General features: G+C 42.9%; 1 protein-coding gene across 6 annotated transcripts in view; it reads left to right on the top strand.

Moving 5' to 3' along the window:
- Positions 1 to 831: 831 nt before the first annotated feature.
- PDE1C (phosphodiesterase 1C) overlaps positions 832 to 27,431 on the top strand; it is a 604,116-nt gene continuing 577,516 nt past the window's right edge. For all 6 annotated transcript variants that reach the window (XR_010322749.1, XM_064290125.1, XM_023544312.2 and 3 more), the window contains exon 1: positions 832 to 989. Coding sequence is in view for 5 of the 6 variants with exons in the window: in XM_064290125.1 (XP_064146195.1) it covers positions 905 to 989 (85 nt within the window). In the remaining variant the exon portion in view is untranslated. The remainder of the gene's footprint in view (positions 990 to 27,431) is intronic.

Here is a 27,431-nt window from a genome sequence, read left to right as displayed (position 1 = left end):
TCTTTAGAAACGCTATGGGGGCAGTTCTGTTCTGTCTTATAGGGTCACTATCAGTCAGAATTGACTCGACCACTGCGGATTTGGTTTTTGGTATCATATTGGGCAAAACCGAACAGGGACAAGCCATTTGGAATGGATTGTACTGGGGCTAGAGCTCGGTTGTAAATTGGATATTTTATAGCCCCTGTGTGAAAGCGCTTGTCCGCAAATATGGGCGGTTTTATTCTTTTCTGTCCAGGGACGGTTGTCGGGCACCAAGCTAGTTGTGGGTACAGCTGCTGGGAGGAAGTGGGCGTGGCGAGTCTCCTGACTTCCTTGTTTGGAGTAAACTTCGGCAGCATCTGACGGCTTACATGTTTGCTTTTCCATCCGTTGATGTGATTTTGGGAGCACTCTGGTCTGCCAGAGAAAACATATCTGAAAGAACCGCGACGCCAAATCTTAACCGTTCCTTTGGGTCCCCAAACCCCACCAAGCCTCCTGATGCCGAAATAGAAAACAAATGTGCCTGTAAAGCGCTGGCTTGGCAGCTCCCAAAGATCAGAGTTGAAAAGGCAGGGATTTCGGCACCCACCCTCCAGTCCCCGACACGCTCCGGGGCGCGCGTCGCCTCCCATTGTTAACACTCCTCTCGCCTGGTTGGAACGTCGGATTGGAGACGGAGCGGCTGCGATGGCTCGCTGACTCCGCCGCGGACCCCGCGCGCTAACTGACCCTACGGTCCCCGCGCTGCAGTCAGCGCGCTCCGCGGGCAGCAAGCGGCGGCTCTGCGGTGACAGCGCGCCGCGCGGCCGGGGCAGGGGACGCGGCTGAGCGCGGGGCGCGGGAGCGGGGCTGCGCGCTCCGGCGGGGACCCGGGACGCCTCTGGCCGTGCTGCGCCGCTCCTGTCCCGCCGGCCGAGCCATGACGGACGCCAGCCACAGGAAGGAGGGCTTCAAAAAATGCCGGAGTGCCACTTTCAGCATCGATGGCTACAACTTCACCATCGGTGAGAACTTTTCACCCCTTGTCCGACTCCTAGCTTGAGCAAACGCCCTCTCAGGTGGCGGCGAGGGTCCCTTTCTAAGTGGGGGCCGGGAGTAGTCAGGGGCCGAGCGGGGGTCCTGGAGCGCGACGCCGAGGGACGGGAAGTTGCGCGGGCGGCCGTGTCGCCGCACCGGGGGGGGGGGGTGGCTCTCCCCGCGGATCCCCAACCGGCTCTAACTGGGCATCCCGCCGCAGCCTGGTTTCAGGATCGCACCTCTCTAAGCTCCTTGGTTTCCTTGCTGTGATTTTAGTAATGAAAACAGGGAGAGGAGGGGTAGAGACAGGGATAGTGACAGAGATGGAGGTAGAGATACTGCGAGAGGGAAGACAGAAGGCGACAGAAACACACAGCCATGGAGATAGACACGAGGACGGAAAGATAGAGACGGCGATGTAGGGAGAGACATGATGACAGAGATATCTAGATACAGACACGTTAATAGAAGCCCCAAACACCAGGTCAGAAGTACAGAGACAAACAGAAACGCCAAGACCCACGCTGACAGAAAGACACATGGAGACTGTGATAGGAAAGAGAGGTAGGGGCCGAAGAAGGAACAGACGGAGACATGGAGAGACAGAACAGAGAGACAGGGAGAGATTGAACAGTAGTTTCCAGAAAAGTTGAAACAAGGAGAAAGGACACATGTACAGTGGCCACACACACACACAAGTAAAAACAGAAAAAGACACACATTCTGAGTCTCAGAGAGAGAAGCAAAATGAGGGAGGGAGGGATATATGTTACTGGCATATTTGAGTAAAAGCTGTGGTGTCAGTAAGCTGTGAGGTGAGGTTCTCCTGTCTTGCCCTCTGGGCTCCCAGTGGCTGCCTGTTTTCTTTCCTTTCCAAACCTTCACCAACGGGGCGTTCCAGAGGGGGCTGGGGGGTATCTTCACAGCTGTTGGAGGGAGCAGGACCACAGGGCTGACCCTCTGGAGGCTGAGCACTTACTTGTAGAGACCAGCCCTTAATATTTTTCTTATTGATCCCAGGCTGCTAACTGTTTTGAAATCACCTGTCCAGCGATTGCCCTTTCATCCCAGCAGAACTAGGAATCCCAGGTAGTGCCGTGAAGGCCTCCTCTCTGGAATGTCAGCATGTGGAGAATAGAAGGCCAGAGGCGGGTGTCAAGGAGCTACTCCAGCGTTTCTGTACCTGGGACTCCTTAGATTACCGTGGCTTTAAATATGAGCTTAAGCCCACAATTTGCAAAAGGAGGGTGTCGCATTCTGCTTTTCGGTGGGCTCTGCCTGCTTGGAGGTGTAGGGAGAAAGCTCTAGGGGCAAGAAGAGACCAAGAAAGAGGAGCTAATGCCTGGGCCACTTTTGCTTCTTCTATTGAAATGGCCCGAGGTTTCAGGGGCATGGACTTTGAAGATGTTATTCCGGGATGTAATCTATACTCCTTAGGCTGTTTCCCAAGGCTCACCAGTCCCTCTTGAGTTTATCTTTCTTGCCTCAACTATCACTTCTGACCTGTCTCTTCCACATAGTCATCATTTTTGCCCTTGCCCCAACCCGGTATCCCACCCCTCAGAGCCTTCACTTGGGCTTTTCCCCCAGCTGGGAGTGCCATTCCCCCAACTCTGCCCTGAGAAATCTTGCCCATCCTTCAGACCCTAGCTCTCACTTGCAACCCCCTCCACCCCCTTCTCTGTCAGAAAGAATTCTTCCTTTGCTTTCCCCATAGCCCCGTAGTCCTCTGTTAGAGCTCACATCTTGCCTTGACTCAGTTATTTAGGGACCTTTTGGTTGTCCTCAAGGCACTACAATTTCCTATAGGGCGAGACTGTGTCTTATTGATTTTTCACTCTCAATGGGTGATGGTGACTGCTTAGGAAAGGTTGGTAGAAGTGAATTAACGGCTGCACTGGTCAAATGCGGACCCTGGTGACACAGTGGTTATGAGCTCAGGCTGCTAATCAAAAGGTTGGCTGTTTGAATTCACTAGGCGCTCCTTGGAAACTCTATGGGGCAGTTCTACTGTGTCCTATAGGGTCACTATGAGTCAGAATCCACTCAAAGGCAACAGGTTTTTTAACAGGCTGGTCAAATGTGTTTCATTAAAAGGCCATTGTAATGCTAATGTTAGTTTTAATGAGTCTGATAAGAAAATTTTCAAAAGCAATTTGGAATTTGACCTGCTAGTTCTTGAGAGATTTTATCCCCCCAAAAGTATGGCTTTCTAAAACTCAGGTTCATAGGTTGGTCCTTGTCCTCCTGACCTCCTCCATCCTTTGGCTCCTATCCCCATTAAAAGATGTGGTCTGGCAGATTGGTATGATCTGAGGGGCAGAAGGGTCCCCAAAAATGACCTGGTTGCTTCCAGGTGAAGTGGCTGCCAGCTTATTTCAGATGGATGGGTATTTGTTCATTCACTCCTTTCCTCCTGCCCTTCCTTCTTCAAAAAATGTTTATTTAATTTTACTATATATTTTTTATATTAAAAGATACAGTTTAGCACAATGCCTGACAGATAGCAAACATTTAATACATGGTAATTGTTGTTGTAATCATGGGAGTTTATGAAGATAAATCAGATTTAACACTTGTATTCAGGGAATTCGTACTTTGCTAGGTTGATGAGACGTGTTCACACATAATCATTTTACAAAGTAGAGACTAGTAAGTGACATGAGAGACATGTTAGAAATTTGAGGTAATACAGACATTTGAGAAAATACAGATAATCAAAAAGAAACAAAATCATCTGTAACATTATCACTCAATGCTAAATACTGTTAATATTTCTTGTGTGTACTTCCCGTACTTTTTTGCATATGTTGTTTTTATGTTGTTAGGTGCCATTTAGTCAGTTCCTATCAGTGCTGACCCTGTGTACAACGGAATGAAACACTGCCTGATACTGTGCCATCCTCACAACCCTTGCTATATTTGAGCTCATTGTTGCAGCCACTGTGTCAGCCCATCTTGTTGAGAGTCTTCCTCTTTTTTGCTGAACCTCTACTTCACCAACCATTATGTCCTTCACTAGAAACTGGTCCTTCCTGATAACATGTCCAAAGTACGTGAGACAAAGTCTCGCCATCCTCGTTTATAAGAAACATTCTGGATGTACTTTTTCCAAGACAGATGTGTTTGTTCTTTTGGCACTCCATGTTATATTCTATGTTCTTCATCAACACCGTAATTCAAAGCATTGATCCTTCTTCGTCTTCCTTATTCATTGTCCAGATTTCACATACATATAAGGCAATTGAAAATACCATGGCTTGGGTCAGCACACCTTAATCCTCAAAGTGACATCTTTGCTTTTTAACACTTTAAAGAGATCTTTTGTACCAGATTTGCCCAATGCAAATATATCATTTGATTTTTTGACTGCTGCTTCCATGGTTGTTGATTGTGGATCCAAGTAAAATGAAATCCTTGACAACTTCAATCTTTTCTCCATTTATCGTGATATTACTTATTGGTCGAGTTGTGAGGATTTTTGTTTTCTTTACGCTGAGGTATAATCCATACTGAAGGCTATAGTCTTTGATCTTTGTCAGTAAGTACTTCTAGTCCTCTTTACTTTTGGCAAGCAAAGTTGTGTCATCTGCATATCGTGAGTGGTTAATGAGTCTTCCTCCAATCCTGATGTCTTGTTCTTCTTCACAAAGTCCAGCTTCTTAATATTTGCTCAGCAGATAGATTGAATAAGTATGGTGAAATGATACAACCCTGGTACACACCTTTTCAATTTTAAAACCATGCAGTATCCCCTTGTTTTGTTTGGTCTATGTACAGGTTCCTCATGAGCACGATTAAGTGTTCTGGAATTCCCGTTCTTCCTAATGTTATCCTTGGCTTGTTCTGACCCACACAATTGAATGCCTTTGCATAGTAAATAAAATACAGGTAAGCATCTTTCTGGTATTCTCTGCTTTCAGCCAAGATCTATCTAACATCAGCAGTGATATCCCTCAATCCAGGTTCTCTTCTGAATCCAGCTTGAATTTCTGGCAGTTCCCTGTGGATGTACTGCTGCAACTGTTTTTGAATTATCTTCAGCAAAAATTTACTTGTGTGATATTGTTCAATAGTTTCTATATCCTGTTGGATCACCTTTCTTTGGGATGTGCATGTCATCAATTGAATTGTGTCCGCCCAAAATATCTGTCAACATGGCTAGGTCATGATATCCAGTATTGTGTGATTGTCTACCATTTTGTCATCTGATGTAATTTTCCTATGTGTTGTAAATCCTATCTCTAAGATGTTAATGAGATGAGATTAGTGGCAGTTATGTTAATGAGGCAGGATTCAATCTACAAGATTGGATTTTGTCTTCAGCCAGTCTCTTTTGAGATTTAAAAGCGAGAAGTGAGCAGAGAGACAGGGCGACCTCATACCACCAAGAAACAAGAGCCAGGAGAATAGTGCGTCCTTTTGACTTGGGGTCCCTGCGCCTAGAGGCCCATCAAGCACAGAAGACTGATGATAAGGACCTTCCTCCAGGGCCAGCAGAGAGAGAAAGCCTTCCCCTGGAGCTGGCACCCTGTATTTGGACTTCTAGCCTCTTAGACAATGAGAGAATAAATTTCTCTTTGTTAAAGCCATCCGTTTGTGGTACTTCTGTTATAGCAGCACTAGATAACTAAGACAGGGCACAAATATGGATCTCTTCCAGTTGTTGGCCAGGTAGCTGTCTTCCAAATTTCTGAGCATAGACAAGTGAGTGCTTCCAGCCTTGCATCTGTTTGTCGAAACATCTTGATTGGTATTCCAATTCCGGGACACTTGTTTTTTTGCCAATGACTTCAGTGCAGCTTGGAATTCTCCCTTCGGCGCCATCAGTTCTTGATCATATACTACCTCCTGATATGGTTGAATGTAGCCAAATTCTTTTTGGTACAGTGACTCTGTGTATTCCTTCCATTTTCTTTTGATGCATCCTGCGTCTTTCAGTATCTTGCCTGTAGAATCCCTCAGTATTGCAACTCAAAGGCTGAATTTTTTCTTCAGTTCTTTCAGCTTGAGAAATGCCAAGCATGTTTTTCTCTTTTGGTTTTCTAACTCCAGGTCTTTGCACATTTCATTATAATATTTTACTTTGTCTTCTTCAGCCATCCTTTGAAATCTTCTCTTTAGCTCTTTTCCTTCATTCTCTTTAGCTACTTTACATTCAAGGCAAGTTTCAGAGTCTCTTCTGATATCCATTTGGTCTTTTCTTTCTTTCCTTTTAATGACCTTTTGCTTTCTTCATGTATGATGTCATCCCACAACTCATCTGGTCTTCGGTCATTAGTATTCAATGCGTCAAATCCATTCTTGAGGGTGGTTTCCAAATTCGGGTGGGATATACTCAAGGTTGTACTTTGGCTCTTGTGGACTTATTTTAATTTTCTTCTGCTTCAACTTGAACTTGCATATGAGCAATGGGTGGTTTGTTATGCACTCAGCCCCAGCCTTGTTCTGACTGACAATATTGAACTTCTCCATCATTTCTTTCCATAGATTTAGTTAATTTGACCCCTGTGTAGCCCATCTGGTGAAGTCCAAGTGTATAGTCACTGTTTATATTGTTGAAAAAAGGTATTTGTAATGAATAAATCATTGATCTTGTAAAATTCTGTCTTGCCATCTCCAGTGTCGTTTCATCAAGGCCATATTTTCCAACTACGGTCCTTCTTTGCTTCCAGCTTTTGCATTCCAATCACCAGTAATTATCAATGCATCTTGATTGGATGTTTGATCAATTTCAGACTGCAGAGTTTCATAAAAACCTTCAAGTTCTTCATCTTTGACCTTAGTGGTTGGTGCGTAAATTTGAGTAATGATCTTCCTTGTAGACATATGGATATTATCCTATCACTGACAGTGTTGCACTTCAGGATAGATCTTGAAATGATGATGACTACGATGCCATTCCTCTTCAGTTTGTTATTCCTGGCATAGTAGACCATATGACTGTCTGATTCGAAATGGCCAACACCAGTCCATTTCAGCTCACTAATGCCTAGGATATCAATGTTTATGTGTTCCATTTCATTTTTTGTGACTTCTAATTTTTCTAGATTCCTTCTTTGTACATTCCAGGTTCTGATTATTAATGGTTGTTTCTTCTCATTTTGAATAGTGCCACATCAGCAAACGAACGTCCTGAAAGCTTTACTCCATCCATGTCATTAAGGTCGACTCTATTTTTAGGAGGCAGCTCTTCCCCAGTTGTATTTTGAGTGCCTTCCAACCTCAGGGGCTCATCTTCTGTGCACTATATCAGACAATGCTCTGCTGTTATTCACAAGGTTTTCACTGGCAATTTTTTTAGATCACTAGGTCCTTCTTCCTAGTCTGTCTTAGTCTGGAAGCTCCACTGAAACCTGTCCACCACAGGCAACCCTGCTGGTATTTGAAATACCAGTGGCATAGCTTCCAGCATCACAGCAACATGCAAGCCCACTGACAGACCAGTGGTATTTTTTTTTTTTTTGCATATACTTAATTTTTAAAAAATAAAATGCAATCATCGTGTTTGGTAATTTGTTATCTAATAATATATTATTATCTTTGTTTCATGCTATAAAATATTTATTTAATCAATCCCCTATTGTTGGCTAATTAGGTTGATTTTAATTTTCACCACAAGAAGCAATAATAAAAAAAAACTAAATTTTTTTAAGGATAAATTTCTAAAATTGCTATTCTAAGAGTATGCATATTTTTAGGGATTTTGAAACATATTGCTTAACTTCCCTCTGCAAAGATTGACCAGTTTATGCTTCCACCAGCAGAATATTAAGTTATCCATGCTCTCTCATGAGTGTTGGACACTATCATTTTAAAAAAGTTGGTCATTTGAGAGGTGGGAGGTGGTATTTCAGTTCTTTGTCTATTAGTCATTTGAACTATATTTCACATGTTTACTTCTTTTGAAAGTAAGAATCTCTTGTTTGTGTCCATGCCTGTATATTTTTCCTCTGGAGGAGTTCATTTACTATTTAATTTGCAAGTACTCATTCTGTCTATCAATATATCTATCTACCTATCTACCTACAATTAACATTATTAATTATAAAAAAAAATACAACATATAATTATAATACTATATATTAATACGTAATTAATACATATTAATTTTACACTATACATGTATGTTGTATATGATTAATAATATAGCACGCACAGTGGTTAAGAGCTGTGGCCACTAACCAAAAGGTTGGCAGTTTGAATCCACGAGGCGCTCCTTGGAAACCCTATGGGGTAGTTCTGCTCTGTCTTCTAGGGTCAGTCTGAGTCGGAATCAACTCATTGGCAATTTTTTAAAATATTATGTAAAACATATAATTATAATAGTATATATTAATTATATACAATAATTATGTAAATAAGACATATTAATTTTGTACTACACATGTATGTGTGTATATATAATATTTGCAAGTAGCAAGTGCCACCTGTCACGTGTGTTACAAATATTTCTTCCAAGCATGAGGACTCGTATTCCTGCAACATCAGTGTGTGACCATCAGGACTTATTTCAGAAATGTGCAGACATCTTGTAGCCCACACGCATGGTGCCAGCTTGTCACACTTCTCAGCAGGGTGTGAGAGAGGAACCCTGCAGAGATCCTGGTGGCCGTAGACCTCTTCTTTTTCAAGTGTCTGACGTTCTGGCATTAGGCATCACCACCTCTTCTAGTCTGTTAATTATGCAAAATTTCCAGGTCAAAGGACTTCACTGAAGGAATTCATATTATGGTACTGGTGACTCAAGAGATTCTTCCGGGGCGGCCTGTGAGGATAATGGAGACCTTAGAGGAGTTCTGCAGGAGGGAAGGGTGACCTGCTTCGGTGGCAAGGTCTGAACTTGAGGGGATCTTGACAAAACTTCTCTTTGAGCTGAGGAGAGGCATCTACTTTTGATTTCAGATAGGTAGCGAGAAGGCTTCAGATACGGTTCTAACTGGGGTGGGACTCTCGAGGGGTTGTTCAAACATATATGGGGCATTTGTGATAGTCACAGTGCTGGAGCCAGGGGACAGGCACTGTTGTCATTTAGTGAGTAGAAGCCAGAGAAGTTAGACATTCTGCAATGTGAGGGACAGTCCTGCACACTGAGGCTTGTCCTGGCCCAGCATGATTCCCACAGGGAAAGCCTGTGAGGTTCCCTCTAACATGGAACCCTGGGGCTCCTGAACTGGCCTGTGCCCTGGCTGCGGGAAGTGGAGGGAGCTGATGGTCAAGGCCACACGGAGCACAGGTGCCTCACTTGTAATGAGAAGCTGTGGAGTGTGGGCAGTGAGCGAGGTGCTTTATTCCTCTTAGCTCATTTGATCATCTTTCACAGCTCTAGCTGCTATCTTAGAAGAAGAAGCTCTTAAAACAGAGAGAGTAAGTACTTTGCTTGAAGTCACACAGCTAGGAAGTGACAGAGCTGGATTCAAACTCATGTCTGCCTGACTCCTCAGCTCAGGGTTAGTCCCTCACACCATGCTGCCTCCCACTGTGGACTTCTCTGCTGCCTGGGCCTTGGGACTAGCCCATCATCTGATAGAGATCTGGGAGTTTGCCAGGCCTGTTGAACCAGCGTAGGCTGGAGCAGAACCAGAAGGAAACTGGACCAGAAAGAAACTGGACCATTGCAGCAGGCGGGGCGGGGCTGTTCCTGGAGGGAGATCAGCTGGAGGAACAAAAAAAAAATTTTTTTTTTAGCAGGGCTGGTTAATTGGCCTCATCAGCAGAGCCTCTCACCGGGGCTTCCTATTCATGCCTGTGCTCCCCCGTGTCCAGGGCAAAGTGTTTTGTGTGTTCTTTATTCATTTTCTTAGCTCATGAAATGGGGGTATGGTCAAGAGCTGTTTCAGGGGTCTTGGGAACAAGACTATGAGGTTGAACGTGTGCCGCATTCAGAAAATGCTGTCATCAAGCCATGGTGATTTGAGAGCTCCATCCCTACAAGACCATTAAATTTATGATTACAGCAAATGATGATAACAGTTAGAATTAATTGAAGGCCAGATGTAGACGTTCAGGTGTAACCTGACTCTGGCGAGGTACTTGTGAGTGAACATTTGAATATGAAGTGAATGGTTGGACAGTACAGTATCATTATTTTTTGGAACTTTCTGTCTTCTAGGGTTCAGATATCTCTTTGGTTATATATGAAGTGGAAAGTCCCTGGGTGGCACAAATGGTTAATGAAATTGGTTGATAACCTGAAGGTCAAAGGTTTGAGTCCACCCAGAGATGCCTCAGAACAAAGACTTAGAGATTTATTTATTTATTTCCCCCAAATCAGCCACTGAAAACCCTATAAAGCACAGTTCTACCTGACACACGTCTATTCAATGGCAACTGATGTGGTTTGATTCTGGTTTTGTATTAAATGGATTCAGAGTCTTACTTTCTCTGTGAGGCTGCCTGAAATGCAAATAAACACCTCTATCCCAGAGTGAAATACGTCTGCAAAATACAAAAGCACTTTTTGTCTTGTTAAACTACCTGAGTGGGCCTCAGTTGATACTCCTGACCACTCATTTACAGATGAGAATATGGGGCATAGAGAGAGCCCTCACTTCCCTCACCCTCTCAGTGATGACCCCGGCTGTATCAGAGCCTGCAGACTGGGAGGACATCAAGTCGGTGGAGTGTACTGCAAAGAGGCTGCTTCCTTCGAAAATGAACCTGGTGGTGTTGTGGAAAATTCTAGGCCTGTTCTGAAGAGGTGTTGCTAACAGAGGGATGTGTTTCCTGTAGCAACCACCACTGGCTCTCCTACCCTGATGTTTCGCTCCTTGGGGTTGTCCCAGAGGAGGAAAAACAACGGGTCCCTAGGTAGCAGCAATCTGAGGCCCGAGGGGCTGGGAGTGAGGATTCCCTGTGTTGACTGTGGACTGCAGGGAAAGTAGGAGCCCAAGCTGAGTGGAGGAGGCCTCTGGGGGGATGCTGTTCATAGAGGGCTCCTTGGGTGGCTGGGGCCAGGGTGACTTGGCTGCATGCACTGGGGGGTGCGGCCTACCCTCCAGCCAGGGCATAGAGGCCCACCCTCCAGCCAGGGCATAGAGGCCCCTGGCCTTCCTGGGTGCACGTGGCTGCGAACTTCCTCAGCTCAGACTGCTCTCTGCACTCTCTTAGCCAAGTGTCTTGTTTGTCTTCATCTGGCTGCTTGTCTCTCTGGGTGGAGACAAGACCTGTGGGTGTTACACAACTGGAGGGTGGTGGTGAGGAGGTGGGCAGCAAAGAACCAAACAAGGATCCAAGGTGAAATATTCTGCAGCCGCCTCCCAGTACCCATTCTCTAATTCCCTCCCCCTCCTCACATCTCTGAGAGAACTGGAGCCAGAGTGAGGTTAGAGGGGGCCCTGAAAAGACAGGGCTGTGTGGACTGGAGCTTGCATCTCTGCTGTGTCAGACATCCCCACCCCACACATTCTTCACCTTGAACAAGTCACTTCACCTCTCTGCGCCTCAGTTTCCTCATATATAAAATGGTGAGCGTGATCTTTAGTGATGGAGCTATGGTGAGGAGCAAGCGAAGTCATGTGAAGAATTGCTTTGTTAACTTTAAAATGCCATTAAAATGTTTGTTATTAGTACATCATTATCACTAAAAAAAGAATTGACTACTGGATAAAACTTGTGTATGCCTCTCCACGATATTTAACAGAGAAAAGCTTGCCCTTCGCTTGAGGAATGAGGCCTCATGATGGGCTTTTAAATGACACATTTAGGGGTGCGCGTCAGCTAAGAGGTTGCATTTGTAATTGGAAACCTTGCAATTTAGAGTCACATAAAGACTTATTGTGCCAACAGGCAAGTCATTTAGCTTCTCTGAACCTCAGTTTCCTTCTCAGAGTGAAGGGGGCTAGCCATACCTTCCTCGGAGGTTAATTGGAGTCGGGAGGGAAGCACCAGGCATAGCAGTTGGCTGTTGCTCTGTGAGGGTTCCTCGGTGCTCCTTTCCTTTGTCTAAAATCATACTGTGAGTACAGCTGGCTCTGGCTGGGAGTGCGGTGAGGGTCGGTGGCGTGTTCCTGAGGGTTCGTGGCCGCATTCTCTGTGTCGGCTCAGAGGAGGGTCAGTACTGGCCTGAATTATGCTGGAGTGGCAGCCAGAATGCCTGAAGAACTCTACTGGTCGCCAACAGCAGAAGGGAACAAGAGGGAAGTGAATGGGGCGCCCTCTTGCCCGGGGCGCCCTCTTGCCCGGCCCACACAGCATGTTTGGTGTGTCTGCCCAGCTGCCACTGAGCTGGTGGAGCAATGGGCAGAGTCCACCTGGGGCCATAGGGAAGTTGGGCATGGTTGGGAGAACAGCATTGCAAGAATGATGTCCTGGGCCTGACCAAGCAGAAAGAAGGGACCAGGATGGTTAAACCGGATTTAATTAAAAAAAAAAATCAGTTGCTGTCAAGCCAGTTCCAACTTAGGGTGACCTCGTGTGTGTCAGGATAGAACTGTGCTCCATAGGGTTTTCAATGGTTGATTTTTTTGGAAGTAGATTGCCAGGCCTTTCTTCTGAAGCATGTTTGGTGGATTCAAACCACCAACCTTTTGGTTGGTAGCCGAGTGCTTAATGCCATCCTAAATTGGACTACTAAATTGGATTTAATAGTGCCCAGAATGTAACAAGCTCTGGAGTTAGATACTTGGGAGTCAAATTCTGAATCCCCCCTTTTGTTGTGATCGTGGAAAAGTGACATTACACGGTGAAAGTTCAGTTTCCTATGCTGTAAAATGGACATAATAAATAGTATTACCTTGCTGCTTTGGGAAATTAAATGAGACGATGCAAATACAGCTCCTAGCAGGGCTGACTCCTCCATTAAGCACAGTGGACACACGCCTAGGGACCGTGACACTTTTAAAAGCCGACACAAATATTATAATTTAAAACCAGAAGAAAAAAAGTGAAGTTTTAGGTCAAATAAAATGTTTTAGTACATAATATTAATATATCCTTCTTTATACCAATGTTGTCTTTATATATATTTATTTTATGGAGGAAGAGGCCCTTGAAGGCAAGTGCCTAGAGCCCATGAAAGCCATATGTGGCCCTAGCTCCGGCTACAGTGCCTTGCACACACTAAGCATTCAAAAATTGTTAGTTATTAGGACAATGGGTTGGAGAGGGATGCTGGTGAGGAGTGAGCTTCTTGGATCAGGTGGATACTTGAGACTATGTTGGCATCTCCTGCCTGGAGGGGAGATGAGAGGGTGGAGGGGGTTAGAAGCTGGTGAAATGGACACGAAAAGAGAGAGTAGAGGGAGAGAGCAGGCTGTCTCATTAGGGGGAGAGTAATTGGGAATGTGTAGCAAGGTGTATATAGGTTTTTGTGTGAGAGACTGACTTGATTTGTACACTTTCACTTAAAGCACAATAAAAATTATTAAAAAATTGTTAGTTATTATTATTGGTAAGTTAAACGTTTGCTGAATATAGCACTGAATTAGGCACCAGAGAAAGGTGGGGTGGGGTTGGGGGAGACTAGGGGAAAACACGTGGTGGAAAACACATTCTGGACTCAGAATCAAGAATGGGCTCCCTGTTCCGAACTTACTAACTTGCTGTTGAATCCAGAGCAAGGCACCTGGGCCTCAGTTTCTCTGCCTGCAAATCAGCTGGCTGGATAAGGAAATCTCTGAGGTTCTTGCCACTCCCGAAGGAGGTGAGGCTACCATAGCCTTCCCACAGTGGGGTAAGTGGGGGGATGGCTAAGTGAGTCTCACTGGTGATTTCTTGTGAAAGATGCGTTGCAGAGTTGAGAGCAAAGTAGAGGCAAATTTCAGGTAGGAGTAGTGAAGATCTACAGGGTCAAAATCGTCCTTGAAGTCAGTATACTAGATTTTGTGTGTACAACTTTGTACAGTCAGACTTACTAACAGCAACGTTTGATAACCAGAGTTGAACTCAAGGAAGGAACCAAAGCCAAGTCAATATATAGCTGCCTGGGCTTTCCACCCATTTTACCTTTATGCTACCTATCAAATTCCAAGTGGGACATGGGGGAATGGGTGGAGATTTCCAAGTGCTTCTGCTTGCTTTGGGGGCTAACTCCTTTCCGAGTGAATGAAGCCTTTGTGACTTCAATTCATGTTAACAGATTTGTTTGTTATGAGGAATAAATGTGATAATAGATGATACAGACATGAAAGCATCTGCATGTTTTAGTGTAGGATTTCTGACCAGGCTGGGGGCCTGCTTAAAAAATGCATGCTGGATTTGAGAGGCAGTGTACATAAAGGTGGAGCCCTGGTGGCACAGTGGTTAAGGGTTCGGCTGCTAACCGAAAGGCTGGCAGTTCAAATCCACCAGGCACTCTTTGGAAACCCTACAGGACAGTTCTGCTCTGTCCTATAGGGTCACTGTGAGTTGGCGTTTGGTATATGTGGACATGGAGCCCTGGTGGTGCAGTGGTTAAGCATTTGGCTGTTAAGCAAAAGGTCAGCAGTTCAAGTCTACCAGCTGCTCTTTGCAAACCCTATGGGGCAGTTCTACTCTGTATCATAGGGTTGCTATGAATTGGAACGGACTTCATGGCAGTGGATTTACGGGGATTCTGGAACTTGACTAATTTGGTTTCCTTCTTAGCTTCAAGATTTATCATTTGTCTGCTCTTAGACAAGATACTTAGCCTCTCTGTATTTCAATGTGCTAAAAAAAAATTTTTTTTTTAATCTGTTAAATGGAGATGATAGTACCCACATTCCAGAGCACTGGAGGAGTAAATAAGTTAATGTAGATACAGCACTTAGAACAGTACCTGGTACATAACCAATTAACCAGTTGCCACAGAGTCGCTTTTGACTCATGGCGACCCCATGTGTGTCAGAGTAGAACTGTGGTCCATAGCATTTTCAATGACTGATTTTTCAAAGTAGATTGCCAGGCCTTTTTTGTGAGTGAACTTGAACCTCCAACTTTTCAGTTAGCAGCCGAGCGTGTTAACTGTTTGCACCACACAGGAACTCCACCTGGTATATAGTAAGTTCCCTGGGTGGTGCAAATTGTTAAGCATGTGGCTACGAACTAAAAGGTCAGCGGTTCAGGCATACTCAGAGGTGCCTTGGAAGAAAGGCCTGGCGATTTGCTTCTGAAAAGTCACAGCTATGAAAACCCCGTGGAACACAGTTCTCCTCAGACACACATGGGGTTGCTGTGAATTAGCGTCTACTCGGTGGTAACTGGTTGGTTGGTTATACAGTATAAGTGTTCGTTATGATAATATTCTTTTTTGAAAATGATAATAATAATCTGCTCTGAATTCTACCTGATCAAACACCCATATAAACTGTTCATTGAAAAGTTATAAGGAAGACCTTAGACTTCTGTTTCCTGTTGTTCCAAATTGGCATTTCCTGCCAGAAGGCACCACTTTTGTGCCCTTGGGCGTTGGTCTTCTGATGCCAGAGAGCTGTTCGTGGAGACTCTGGTGTACTTCCAAATATTCCCATCTCCTCAACCAGTTTCATCATCTTTTATGTTCTAGTGTATCACTTCTGATGGTTTTGCAAAGTGAATCTCTGTCTTAGTTATCTAGTGCTGCTGTAACAGAAATACCACAAGTGGATAGCTTTAGCAAACAGAAATTTATTTTCTTACAATTTAGGGGGCTGGAAGTCTGAAATCAGGGCACTGGCTCTAGGGGAAGACTTTCTTTCTCTGTCAGCTCTGAGGGAAAGTCCCTGACTCTTCAGCTTCTGTTTCCTGGCTCCTTGGAGGTCTCCATGTGGCTTGGCATCTATGTTCTAGACCCAGTCCTGGCACTTCCTGTCCCTGTGGTCGTGAAAAAAACAGTTGATCTCTTTGAGCCTCAGGTCCTTCATTTGTAAATGGGGATAACGGTTCCTATTTTGTTGTGTTGTTGGAGAATTCAATAGGATAAGGAACATAAGATCCTAATATGCTGTTCCAAAATCCAGTTGCTGTAAAATTGACTCAACTCATGGCGACCCCATGCATGTCGGCGTAGAAAGGTGCGCCATGGGGTTTTCAATGGCTGATTTTTCAGAAGTAGATTGTCAGGCCTCTCTTCTGAGGTGTCTTTGGGTGGACTCGAACCTCCACCTTTTAGTTAGTTAGCAGCCAAGCGTGTTAACCGTTTGCGCCACCCAGGCACTCCCAGTATGCTGCAGGTGCCCAGTAATTGGTAGCTGTTGGTTGTGATGATGGAGGCTCTGAAATCAGGAAGTGGGCAGGTCTCCCAGGCACACAGCTGCTTTCCTGGACGGTGCTCACCAGCCTGCCTCCTGGCTGCCTGTGACAGCACCCGACCAGCCACTTGTGTCGAGTGCTGGCATGGTTGCACGGCTGTCTTTGTTTTAGTGGAGGATTTCTGACCAGGCCTGGGGTCTGGAGCGCCTGCCTCACCCTGGCTGAGTGCTTCCAGCTGGGCCTGGGTAATTGGTGCCAGCTGCCTTGGGAGAGCTGGTTGGCACTTCCTGTGCTGTTTGGCAGACAGGCTCTGGAGTGTGGCGGGAACTTGGCTTGAGAACCAGGCCTTCCCAAGGGCCTGGAGGGTTGGAGGCAGAGTTGATGGAAGTTGTCTTTTTCACTTCTGCCCGGTAGTATGAAAGTCGAAACCATGGAAGACTTCTTTCATTACTATTAGTTTATATGTGCTGTTGCCTGAGTTTCTTTCTTCACAAGGAAATCACGTTAATTGATTTGCTGACTCCTACCTTTTCTCTCAGCTGCTCCAGACAGCTGTGCTTCTCTCTTTCTCTCTCTTGGAGAACAAGTAAAGGCTGTTTATTCAGAGCTTGTTATAGGAAGGGAGTCAGCCACCATCACTTGTACTTGTCAGAGACTCAAAGGCAGGCAGAAGAGTGGGAAAGCTTTGTAGTGGGAAAAAAAGACTTTGGGTCTGCCCTGATTGTGGGCTGTTGATGTGGGGAGGCTGGAGGCGAGCTAACTAGATTGTGCTTCTCTGTTGTGGATTACTCTAGATAGTAGCTCAGGCATGGTTCCATGGGGTTTGAGAAGAAAATAGGAAAAGAACAGCTATCCTGGTAACTAGCCACTAGATGCATCGCTATTATCTACTAGCATTCTTGTAGCCTTTAAGAAAGGGCTTTTAATAGATGGTCTAATTGAGTTTTCACCTGTGGGTTACAGATGGAACCACTGGGGCTTCCTTAGAAGAAATGACTTGCCCAAACCAAGCTGGTGACTGAGGGTTTCAGTGTGGGTCTCCATCCTGATTTCAAGTTCAGTGCTCCTTCCTTTTCTTTTTTGGTTGGAGTGGTGTGTTGGACCTGCAGGATTATATATTTTATTCATCAGACATCTTGGCCATTGGAGATATTTCAAAGGATTATCGTGGTATATAAAGAGTTCCCAGGTAGTGCAAATGGTTAATGTGCCTAGCTGCTAACTGAAGGTTGGAGTTTTGAGTCCACCCAGAGGTGCCTCAGAAGAAAGGCCTAGCAATCTCCTACTGAAAAATCAGCCATGAAAAATCCCTGTGGAACACAGTTCTTCTCTGATACACATGGGGTTGCCATGAGTAGAGTTGACTCAGTGGCAACTGGTTTACATGCTGGAGGGAATATTCCTGCCTTTACTTTTGGATAAACCAGAATTTGAATTGCTGAACTCTGGTGTTCACAATTTATGAGATATTTGACCATGCTCTTTATCTTTCTGAATCTTGTTTCTTTGACTGTAAAGTGGGAATATCTATATACGATGAACCAAAGAAACCGGTCGCTGTTGAGTCGATTCCAGACATATGTAAAGTACTAGCCCAGTAATGAGGCCATCGTAGGTGCTTATAAATTTTAGTTTCTTCCCTTTTTTCCTTCCATAGTTCGTACCAAACCTGAAAGTATGTCAGCTGGCTTAGAGGCTTACCTTGTGACCACAAAGTATGGGAACCCTCCAGCCTTTTGGAAGCTTCATCTCCCTGAGAAAGCGGCCATTGTTTTACTCTGGCTCTTGGACACAGAGACTCCAAATTAACACAACAGAATTTGGGCAGTGAGTGGAAAAGTTGATAGATTTTTGAAGTTGTTAGTTTATAATTTCCAAGAAAGGCCACTGTGTCTAGTGACTCATCTTTCTCTGACAGTTGAAAGTTACTTCAATTTTGTCAAATGAATAAACATTAAAGGGGAATGCAGCATCTCTGAAAGAGGGAACCAGCCGGGCTGTGGTCCAAACCAGATTCCAGTCCTCTGCGGGGCCCCTGGAAACCCAGATCTGCAAGAAAAAGCATTTTCTTCCTTTCTCATCTGGGTCATTCGCGAGGCCAGCTGTTTAAGGCAGTGAAAAAAGTTTAAAAGTTCAGAATTTAGTTCAGTTATCTAAACCTTCAATTGAATATTCTAAGGAGGCAGTTTTTCGGGGGGTGATTATGTAGCTGTTGAAACGAAACTATTGTCCACATGTTGATGAGTCCCTGGGTGGTGCAAAAGGTTGAGCTCTGGACTACTAACTGAAAGATTGGTGGTTTGAACCTAGAGGCTCCTTGGGAGAAAGGCCTGGCGATCTGCTTCTGAAAGGTCACAACCGTGAAAACCCTATGTAGTACATTCTACTCTGAAATACATGCGATTGCCATGAGTTGGAATCAGCTCCACGGTAGAGGATTGCCATTCGCAAAGCACTTTTCCAAACATCAACTCATTTCATTTTACCAATAGTTCTGCAACAGAACCGTAAGCATCTTCCTTTTACAGATGGAGGAACTGGGGTGCCAAGAGGTCAAAGTGACTTGTTTCAGAACGGTGACTCAAACCTGGTTTCCACATTTGGGAGAGTGCAGGCGTCTGAACCTGAAATCTGGGAGCCATCTTAGATTCCTTTCCTTGTGCCCCCACTCCCACATTGTCTAATTAGTGATGGAGTCCTGTAGATTTCTCTTCTCTAAAATCTTTCCTATTCATACTTTTCTCTCCATCTCTTCTGCCTTAGTTCAGACCCATCTGCCAACAGAGGCTTGCGTGTTGCTATGATGCCGGACAGGTTTCAGTGGAGCTTCCAGACTAAGATGGACTAGGAAAAAAGGACCGTTGATCCTGAAAATCAGCCAATGAAAACCCTATGGATCACAATGGTCTGATCCACAACTGATCATGGGAATGGTGCAGGACTGGGCAGTGTTTTGCTCCATCGTACTTGGGGTTGCCATGAGTTGGGGGCCAACTCGATAGCAGCTAAGAACTATACACTCTGCAGAGCTTCTACCTGCCCTGCCTTACTATGGATTGTCATCATTTACTTTGCCTGTGCTCATGGAGTGCCCACCACATAGTAGCTGTTGTATTGACACTAAGGACACAATGTGGACAAAACAGGTAGCATGATCAGATTTGTGTTTACAAAAGCACACCTTGGCTGTACTGTGGACAATCAATGAGTGCTTGTTGGGTGGTGCTGCCATCATGTAATAACTCCCCATCATAGTGAGCGTGGCATACCTCCTCTGTGTCTGGGCCTTCCTCTGTCCTTCTGAGTCTTAATTTCTCCTTTGGAACAAACCAGACAGAAACACAGGTGGAACCAGAGTCTGGAGCCTCTCTTCTTTTTCCTAATTACTTAATGCATTTTTAACAAAATGAAGATAACACTATGTCTTAGTCATCTAGTGCTGCTATAACAGAAATGCCACAAGAGGGTGGCTTCAACAAAGAGAAATTTATTTCCTCAAAGTAAAGTAGGCTGAAAGTCCAAATTCAGGGTGTCAGCTCCAGGGTAAGGCTTTCTTTCTCTGTCGGCTCTGGAGGAAGGTCCTTACTGTCAATCTTCATCTGGTCGAGGAGCTTCTCAGGTGCAGGGACCCCGGGTCCAACGAACTTCTCAGGTGCAGGGACCCCGGGTCCAACGAACGTGCTCTGCTCCCAGTGCTGCTTTCTAGGTGGTATGAGGTCCCCAACTCTCTACTTGCTTCCCTTTCATCTCTTGTAAGATAAAAGGTGGTGCAGGCCATACCCCAGGAAAACTCTCTTATCATTGGGTCAGGTTTGTGACTTGAGCAAGAGTGTTACAGTCTCACTCTAATCCTTTGGACCACAGGCAGACATTATGATTTATAACACATAGAAAAATCACAAAATGGAAGACAACCACCTATGGCCTAACCAAGCTGACACATTTTTGGGGGACACAATTCAATCCATTACTCGCTATTAATTTTATTTTCCTATAAAAATGATCCATATTCATTTTAGGAATTAAGGGAAGAAAGCCTCTTTATCCAGAGATGACCTTTGTTAATATTTAGGTGAACTTGTTTCTATATATCTTTGTTTACATAGGTTCATATAACACTGTATTGCAGTTCTATTTAAATGGGATCATACATGTTGTTCCATTACCAGCTTTTTAAAAACTCTGAATTGTATGTATGGATATTTTAAATTACTCAATTCTTGCTCTTTCCAGCTTAGTGCCTAGATCCCCTTTTGCAGTCATCTCAGCTTTTCTAACCCTGAATGCCCATGAGCTGTTGAAACTTACTCGAGCAATTCACAGCATGGTCTGTTTGGGTACTGGTGTCTCACCAATTATACACACATGCACAATTATATATATACACATATACGTATACATATGTATATGCATGTATGTATATACATGAGGAGCCCTGGTGGTGCAATTGTTAAGCGCTCGGCTACTAACAGAAAGATTGGCAGTTTGAATCCACCAGCGGTTTCGAGGGAGAAAGATGTAGCAGTCTGCTTCTGTAAAGATCGCAGCTTTGGAAACCCTATAGGGCAGTTTTACCCTGTCCTATAGCGTCGCTATGAGTTGGAATCAATTTGATGGCAGTGGGTGTGTATATATACAGAGAGAGAGAGACAGAGAAACAGAGATCTACTTCGAAAAGGTCACAGCCACTGAAAACACTATGGAACACAGTTCTGTTCAGGCACATGTGGGGTCGCCATGAGTTGGAGATGATGCCACAGCAGCTGGTTTGGTTTTTATTTTTTATATACCCTATCTATCTCTCTGTCTGTCTGCCTGCCTGTCTGTCTCTCTGCCTATCTACCTACTTACTTACCTACCTATCTACCTACCTACCAAACCTACCTACCTGACATACCTCCGTACCTACCTCCCTCCCTACCAGTCTCCCTACCTCCCTACCTACCCACCCAGAGCATTTTTAATATGCCAGGCACTATTCTGGAGTCCTGGTGGCACAACGCTTAAAAGCTTGTCTGCTAACCAAAAGGTTGGCAGTTTGAATCCACCAGCTGCTCCTTGGAAACCCTATGGGGCAGTTCTACTCTGTGCTGTAGGGTCACTATGAATTGGAATTCACTCGATGGCAATGGAGTTGGCTTTTTTTGGGGTTTAGGCACTATTCTAAGGGCATCGTAAGACTAGCTCATTTAATATCCACTGTCTCAGATGAGGAAACATCAGAAGGCACTTTCCCAGGGAAGTAGAGAAACCAGCATTTGAATCCAGAGTGTCTGAAGCTAAGATGGTTACATGTGAGTCTGATTGTGTAGGGGAAATGACAGTCTGATTGTGCAAGGGCCCTTTCTTATTGCTGTGGGACAGGCCTTTGGCAAATCCAAGTCGTGTTTGGACTCTATCTCCTTTTAGCATCCCAATGAGAGAGTTTATGACCCTGTATGAGGGAGGTACATTGGGTATTTAGCTCTTAGGACCAGAATTTTCTTATAGTTTATTTCAACTGAAAGCTCAAAATTTCATTCATTCTCTCACAAATTTTGTTGAATACCCGTTGACTGCCCTGACAATATAAGGAGGTGTTATACAATTTTCTTATCATTGAAAAATGTGTGGGCTTGTGGGAAGACCGACATTAAAAAATAACATGGCTATGCCGAGTGCGGCTTGAGAGATTTATAAAGGATGGGGGTTACCCAGTGGTAGGAAGGTCTGACTGCCTGTAGGACTTGATCTTTGTTTTCCTTCTCTCTTTTTTTTTAAAAACAACTTTATTGAGGTCTAATTTATGTACCATCAAATTCACCCATTTAAAGGGTACAATTCAATGATTTTTAGTAAAATTACAGAGTTGTGCAGTCATCACTGTGCGTAAGTACTTGGTTTTTGTTGTTGAATAGTATTCCATCATATACAAACATAACAAAATATGTATACATTTTGTTTATCCATTCACCAGTGGATGGAGACTTGGATCATTTGGTGTGTTTTGATTATCATGAATAATGCTGCTATAAACATTCAAGTACAAGTCTTTGTGTGGACATAATATTTTAATTCTCTTGTGTAGATTCCCAGGAGTGGAATTGCTGGGTTATGTGGTAAATTTATGTTTAACTTTTAAGTAACTGCTAAACTGTTTTCTGAGGTGGCCACACCATTGTACAATTGTACCAGCAAAGTATGAGGGTTCTTGAATAGAATTTTAAAGAAACAGGGATTAGCTAGATCAATGGCTGTCAGATACTGCGGGGGAGGGCTAGCTGCGTAAGAACCAAATGAAGAGCTTGTTAAAAATTTTTGGATCCTATCTTTTGGAGATTCTGATTCCATTGTTATGGGATGAACCCAGACATACGTGTTTTTAGAAAGCTCTCCAAGTGAATCTGATATGCAGTCTTGTTTGGGACTCACTGAACTGGATGAAGTGAGGGTTGTGGCGGGCAGGGAGGAAATTTTGGGAACATTCTAGGCAGAGAAAACAGCATGTATAAAAACAGCGTGATGTATGCTTGGAACGCTTAGCAGCAAGAGTGGCCGGTTAGGGGATTTGTGCATTGGTCCAGGCAAGACATAATGAGGAGCCGGTTAATTCATTGGCCTATCCATCCAGTCTTCTGGGTGCAACTGTTTTAGGGGAACTTTTTTTTTCTTGAGTACTGTGCAGTAGGCTCAGCATATTTAATTTTTGACAACGCTTTTGACTCATTAATATTTCCAGTTTACAGGTGATGAAACTGAGGCTCAGGAGATTAAGTAACTTGCCCATGTTAGTAAGTAATGGGGCTCATCTGACTTTCCTCTATAGCAGTTTGCCCCTACTGTGTGCAAAGCACTGTGCCAGTGCTGTGCAAACAGGGCCTTGAGACTTTATATTCATTGTAAGATAATTCGTTGTTTATTCTGACATTGCAGTTGATTCCCTGGCTTGCTTTGTAACCCAGAGCCACTGCCGTTTGCCCTTTTCTGTGGTTTAGAGGCATCTTAGATTTTCTTTAATGGAAAATACAATGTTTAAACACCCTGGGCTACTAACTGAAAGGCTGGCAATTCAAACCTACCCAGCAGGACCATGGAAGAAAGGCCTGGTGATCTGCTTATGTAAAAATTACAGCCAAGAAAACCGTGTGGAATTCAGTTCTACTCTGCAACTCATGGGGTCACTATGATTCAGAATCAGCTCGACAGCAATGGGTTTTAGGTTTTAGTTAAACACCTTGAGGCTTTAGTTTGTGTTGGCTTGAATGAAAGTCCTTTGGCTGCTTCTTCCTTTTGGGTCTCTGTTGGTCAAGGTTGCTTTTATCGACTGTGCTGCAACATGACCCTGGCTCTTTGGTAACCGTCAGCCTGAGTTCTACAGAAGTGGGAGAAGAAGGCCCTCTATGAATCAGGAGCTGGAGTTCTGTGGTAGGGGTGTTTTCAGGCTTGTATGCCTGATGACGGGAAACTTGTAGTAATTACCGAACAGATGCCCTTAATGAGGTCTCTGCTGGCTTTCCAGCTGGTGGCAAGAGCTCTGCATTGGGACAGGAATATCGCAGTCACGAGATCATTATGTGACATCACGTCCTCCCCTTGTTGTCATAGCAGCAGCTGTAATCATCCCACTGAAAGCATCCCTCGGGGTGATGGCGAGCCACATCTTTTTCCATTAAGTTAATGGGGATCCATGGTGCTTAGTTCCACGCTAAGGAGGAAAAGAACTAGCGTGTTAATGTTCTTTGAAAAGGAGAAAAAACTTGATGTTTTCAGCAGTATTATTATTTCAAAAATGATTATAAAAAAACCAAAACCCGTTGCCATTGAGTTGATTTCAACTTGTGGCGTAGTGGTTAAGAGCTACAGCTGCTAACCACAAAGGTCTGCGGTTCAAATCTACCAGGTGCTCCTTGGAAACCATATGAGGCAGCTCTACTCTGTCCTATAGGGTCTCTATGAGACAATGTTATACTAGCCGTAAAAAAGAGCCTTGGTGGTGCAACAGTTAAGTGCTCGGCTGCTAATTGAAAGGTTGGCAGTTTGAACCCACCCAGCAGCTCCTCGGGAGATAAACCTGGTGATCTGCTCCTGTAAAGATTACAGCTTAGAAAACCCTCTGGGGGCAGTTCTGGTCTGTCACATGGGGTCACTATGAGTTGGAATTGACTCAATGGCACCCAGGAGCAACATGCCAGTGGGTATGTTGATTGTAGAAAAATTTAGAAAGTGAAGATCAGCTAAGAGAACACAAAATGATATCTATAATATCACCATGTAGAGATAATCACAGTTGACATTTTAGTAAATCTCTCTAAATTTTTTGTGAACTAACATATATGTGTGTCCATTATTGAGGCATTGTTGGATCAGTGGTAGAATTCTCACCTTCCTTGAGGGAACCTGAATTTGATTTCCGGCCAATGCACTTCACACTCAGCCACCACCGTCTGTCAGTGGGGGATTTTGTGTTGCTATGATGCTGAACACCTTTCAGAAGAGCTTCCAGAAGAAGACAGACTAGCAAGAAAGACCTGACAATCTACTTCGGAAAATCAGCCAATGAAAACTCTCTGGGTCGCAAGGGTCCAATCAGCAACAGATCACGGGGCTGGCGCAGAACCAGGCAGTGTTTCTGTTGTGCGTGGGGTCGCCATGAGTCAGGGGCTTACTCCACGGCAATAAGAGCATTTGTTACTATTTTACTTAAAATATGAGACCATTACTGTTTTGCAATCTATTTTTTCCACCTAACAATGCATAATGGATGTTTTTTCGTATCAGTAATCTTTTTCTGCATAATTTTAAAGGTACCATGATTTATTTAGCTACTCCTCTATTGCTGGACATTTAAGGTTTTTTTCTACCTTCTTGTTGTCACAATAATACTGAGATGACTATCATTTTTTCTACATTTTTATAAATCCTTTTTGCTTTAGGATAAATTCCTAGAAGTAAAGTTGTTGGGTAGAAAGAGGTGAATATCTTTGAAAGCGTTTGAGATACATGTTCTAACCTCTGCCTCCCTAAGTGGTGTACCAGTTTACAGTTCCTCCCATAGAGTATGGATTTGTCTGTTGAGCTTTACTAACACGAGACTTTAACCTTTAAGATCGTTGTAATTTGGTAGGTAAAAATGGCATAACTCTTCTGTTAATTTTAATTTCATTTCATTATTTGTGAGGTTGAACTTTTCCCCCCCATATATTAATCTGTATTTCTTTTATAAATAGCATATTTATGCCTTTTGTCCACTTTTCTATTGGATGTTTTTCCTTAATTTATATATATAAAAAAATTTATATAAGCTCTTTATATATTAAGCCTATTAAACCTTGGTCATATTTACTGCAGATAGTTTTCAGAGTTTGGAAATATGGCTTTTAACCTTGTTTGATGTTCAGCAATTAAAATTTAAAGTATAGCCATCTTTTTTTTTTTCATTTTTAGTTTGTGTTTAGAAGAACCTTCTGCGTTGAAGAGATTATGAAAGTATGAATCCATGTTTTTTTCTAGTGCTTTTATGATTTTAATTTTATATATAAGTATATAACTCATTTAAAGTTTATTTGGAGTTGAGGTAGAGATTTAATTTTATTCCCTCCCCCTAAATTTACCTATTTTTCCCGCACAGATATAAACTGTTAGCTTCATAATATAACACACACACATCTTGGGTTTTCTTTTGGAATTTCTTTTCTGCTTTTCCATCAGCCAGTGTTTTCTTAGGGTAGTGTGATACTATATAGTCATGGCAGCTTTGTGATACCTATCAACATACAATATGGCAAGACTATATAAATTGCTCAATTTTTTCAAAAAGTTCTTTGATATTCTTGTTCATTTTTCTTAATTGTCTTTAAATTTGCCAATTTGTTTAAAATATTCTTAGAGTTTTTAATAGAGTTGTAGTTAAGAGTGTGACTTAGCAATTTCCTAAGTGATCTAATTTTAAATCAACTTTTATAAATATTCCATTCACCCTGAAAAATAGAGTGTATTCTCTTGTTTTTCATGTATATAATTTAAGATGTATTTAATTATATCATAAATATATAATCTAGACTAATTATCCAGATTAATGATTATATTAATACTATTATTCAGATCCTCTTTATTTTTTGGTGGCTTGATCTGATGAAGACTTGCTTGTTTATTAAAATCTCAATGTTATATTCTATTCTTATAGATTTCTTATATTTTAGTTTTAGCTTTACATGTGTTTTGGTGTGCTGTAACTTGTTTCATGGAATTTATGAGAATTTTATATTCATTGTCAATTTTACTCTTTACCTATATAAAATGATTCTCTGGGTAACTAAATGGGCCATTTTCTTTCTTTGAAATTACAACAGCCTCTTTTTGTATCTGAATATATTATATTCACATTGTTAAAAATTCAAGTTAAACAGACTAGAACAAAGAAGCATGAAATCTCCCCAAATCCGCTTCTGATGTTCTGGTGAACACCTTTTTCTACACTTTCATGAGGGTGAGTGCATATAAATACACACATTCACAATTTGCAACTAATGGGATCATTCCGTACGTGCTGTTGTATAATCTATTTTTTTTTCCACACGAAAATATGTCTTTGTTGTCTTTCTGTTGCATTAAATACAAAGCTAAATAACCATTTTAAATGAAGTGCTTGTTGGTTCAAAATGTTTATATTTTTCATCATATCAAGAAATTTGACCCCCCATTCTTTTGCTTTCATCCTGTTTGTCTTACTTCGTTTTAGGTACAATGTTTTGTACAGTATTTTGTACCTAAAACAGCTTGATAGTTGTAATTTTTTAAATAAAAAAAAAAAATAGAGGAGATTAATATAATTATCATTATACTTGTTATATTTGCTCTTCTTTCTGACACTTTATCAGTGTTTTCTACTTTAAAAAATGCTGCCTTGTACTTTCCTTTAACTTTGGGAAATGTAGACTTTTTACCTTTTATCCTTTCCAGTGTTTGGTAGTCATATATTCTACTAATGATTACCTTTAAGCTTTTCTAAGCATTCTATAACAAGATTTTTTCAGATTGTCAGAGTAAGTGTGAAATGGCACCTTTTGAGATAAAGTATTATCTCACTTTTACTCATGCAGTTTACTTCTTAGGCTACATTAATATAATCTTGGGTTTAAAATCCAGATGGTTTTATATTGCAGGTAGTCCCTGACTTATGATGGATTTGAGTTATGATAAACCACACTTAAACCATTTTTTTTTTAAGTATATTTTATCTTTAGTAATATGTAGTAGGGAAACCCTGGTGGCTAGTGGTTAAGTGCTATGGCTGCTAACCTAAAGGCCGGCAGTTCAAATCC

This window comes from Loxodonta africana, chromosome 8, assembly GCF_030014295.1.
Source record: "Loxodonta africana isolate mLoxAfr1 chromosome 8, mLoxAfr1.hap2, whole genome shotgun sequence".
Lineage (NCBI taxonomy): Eukaryota > Metazoa > Chordata > Mammalia > Proboscidea > Elephantidae > Loxodonta > Loxodonta africana.
The sequence above is the reverse complement of the archived record's forward strand: the minus strand, read 5'-3'. Positions and strand labels throughout refer to the sequence as shown.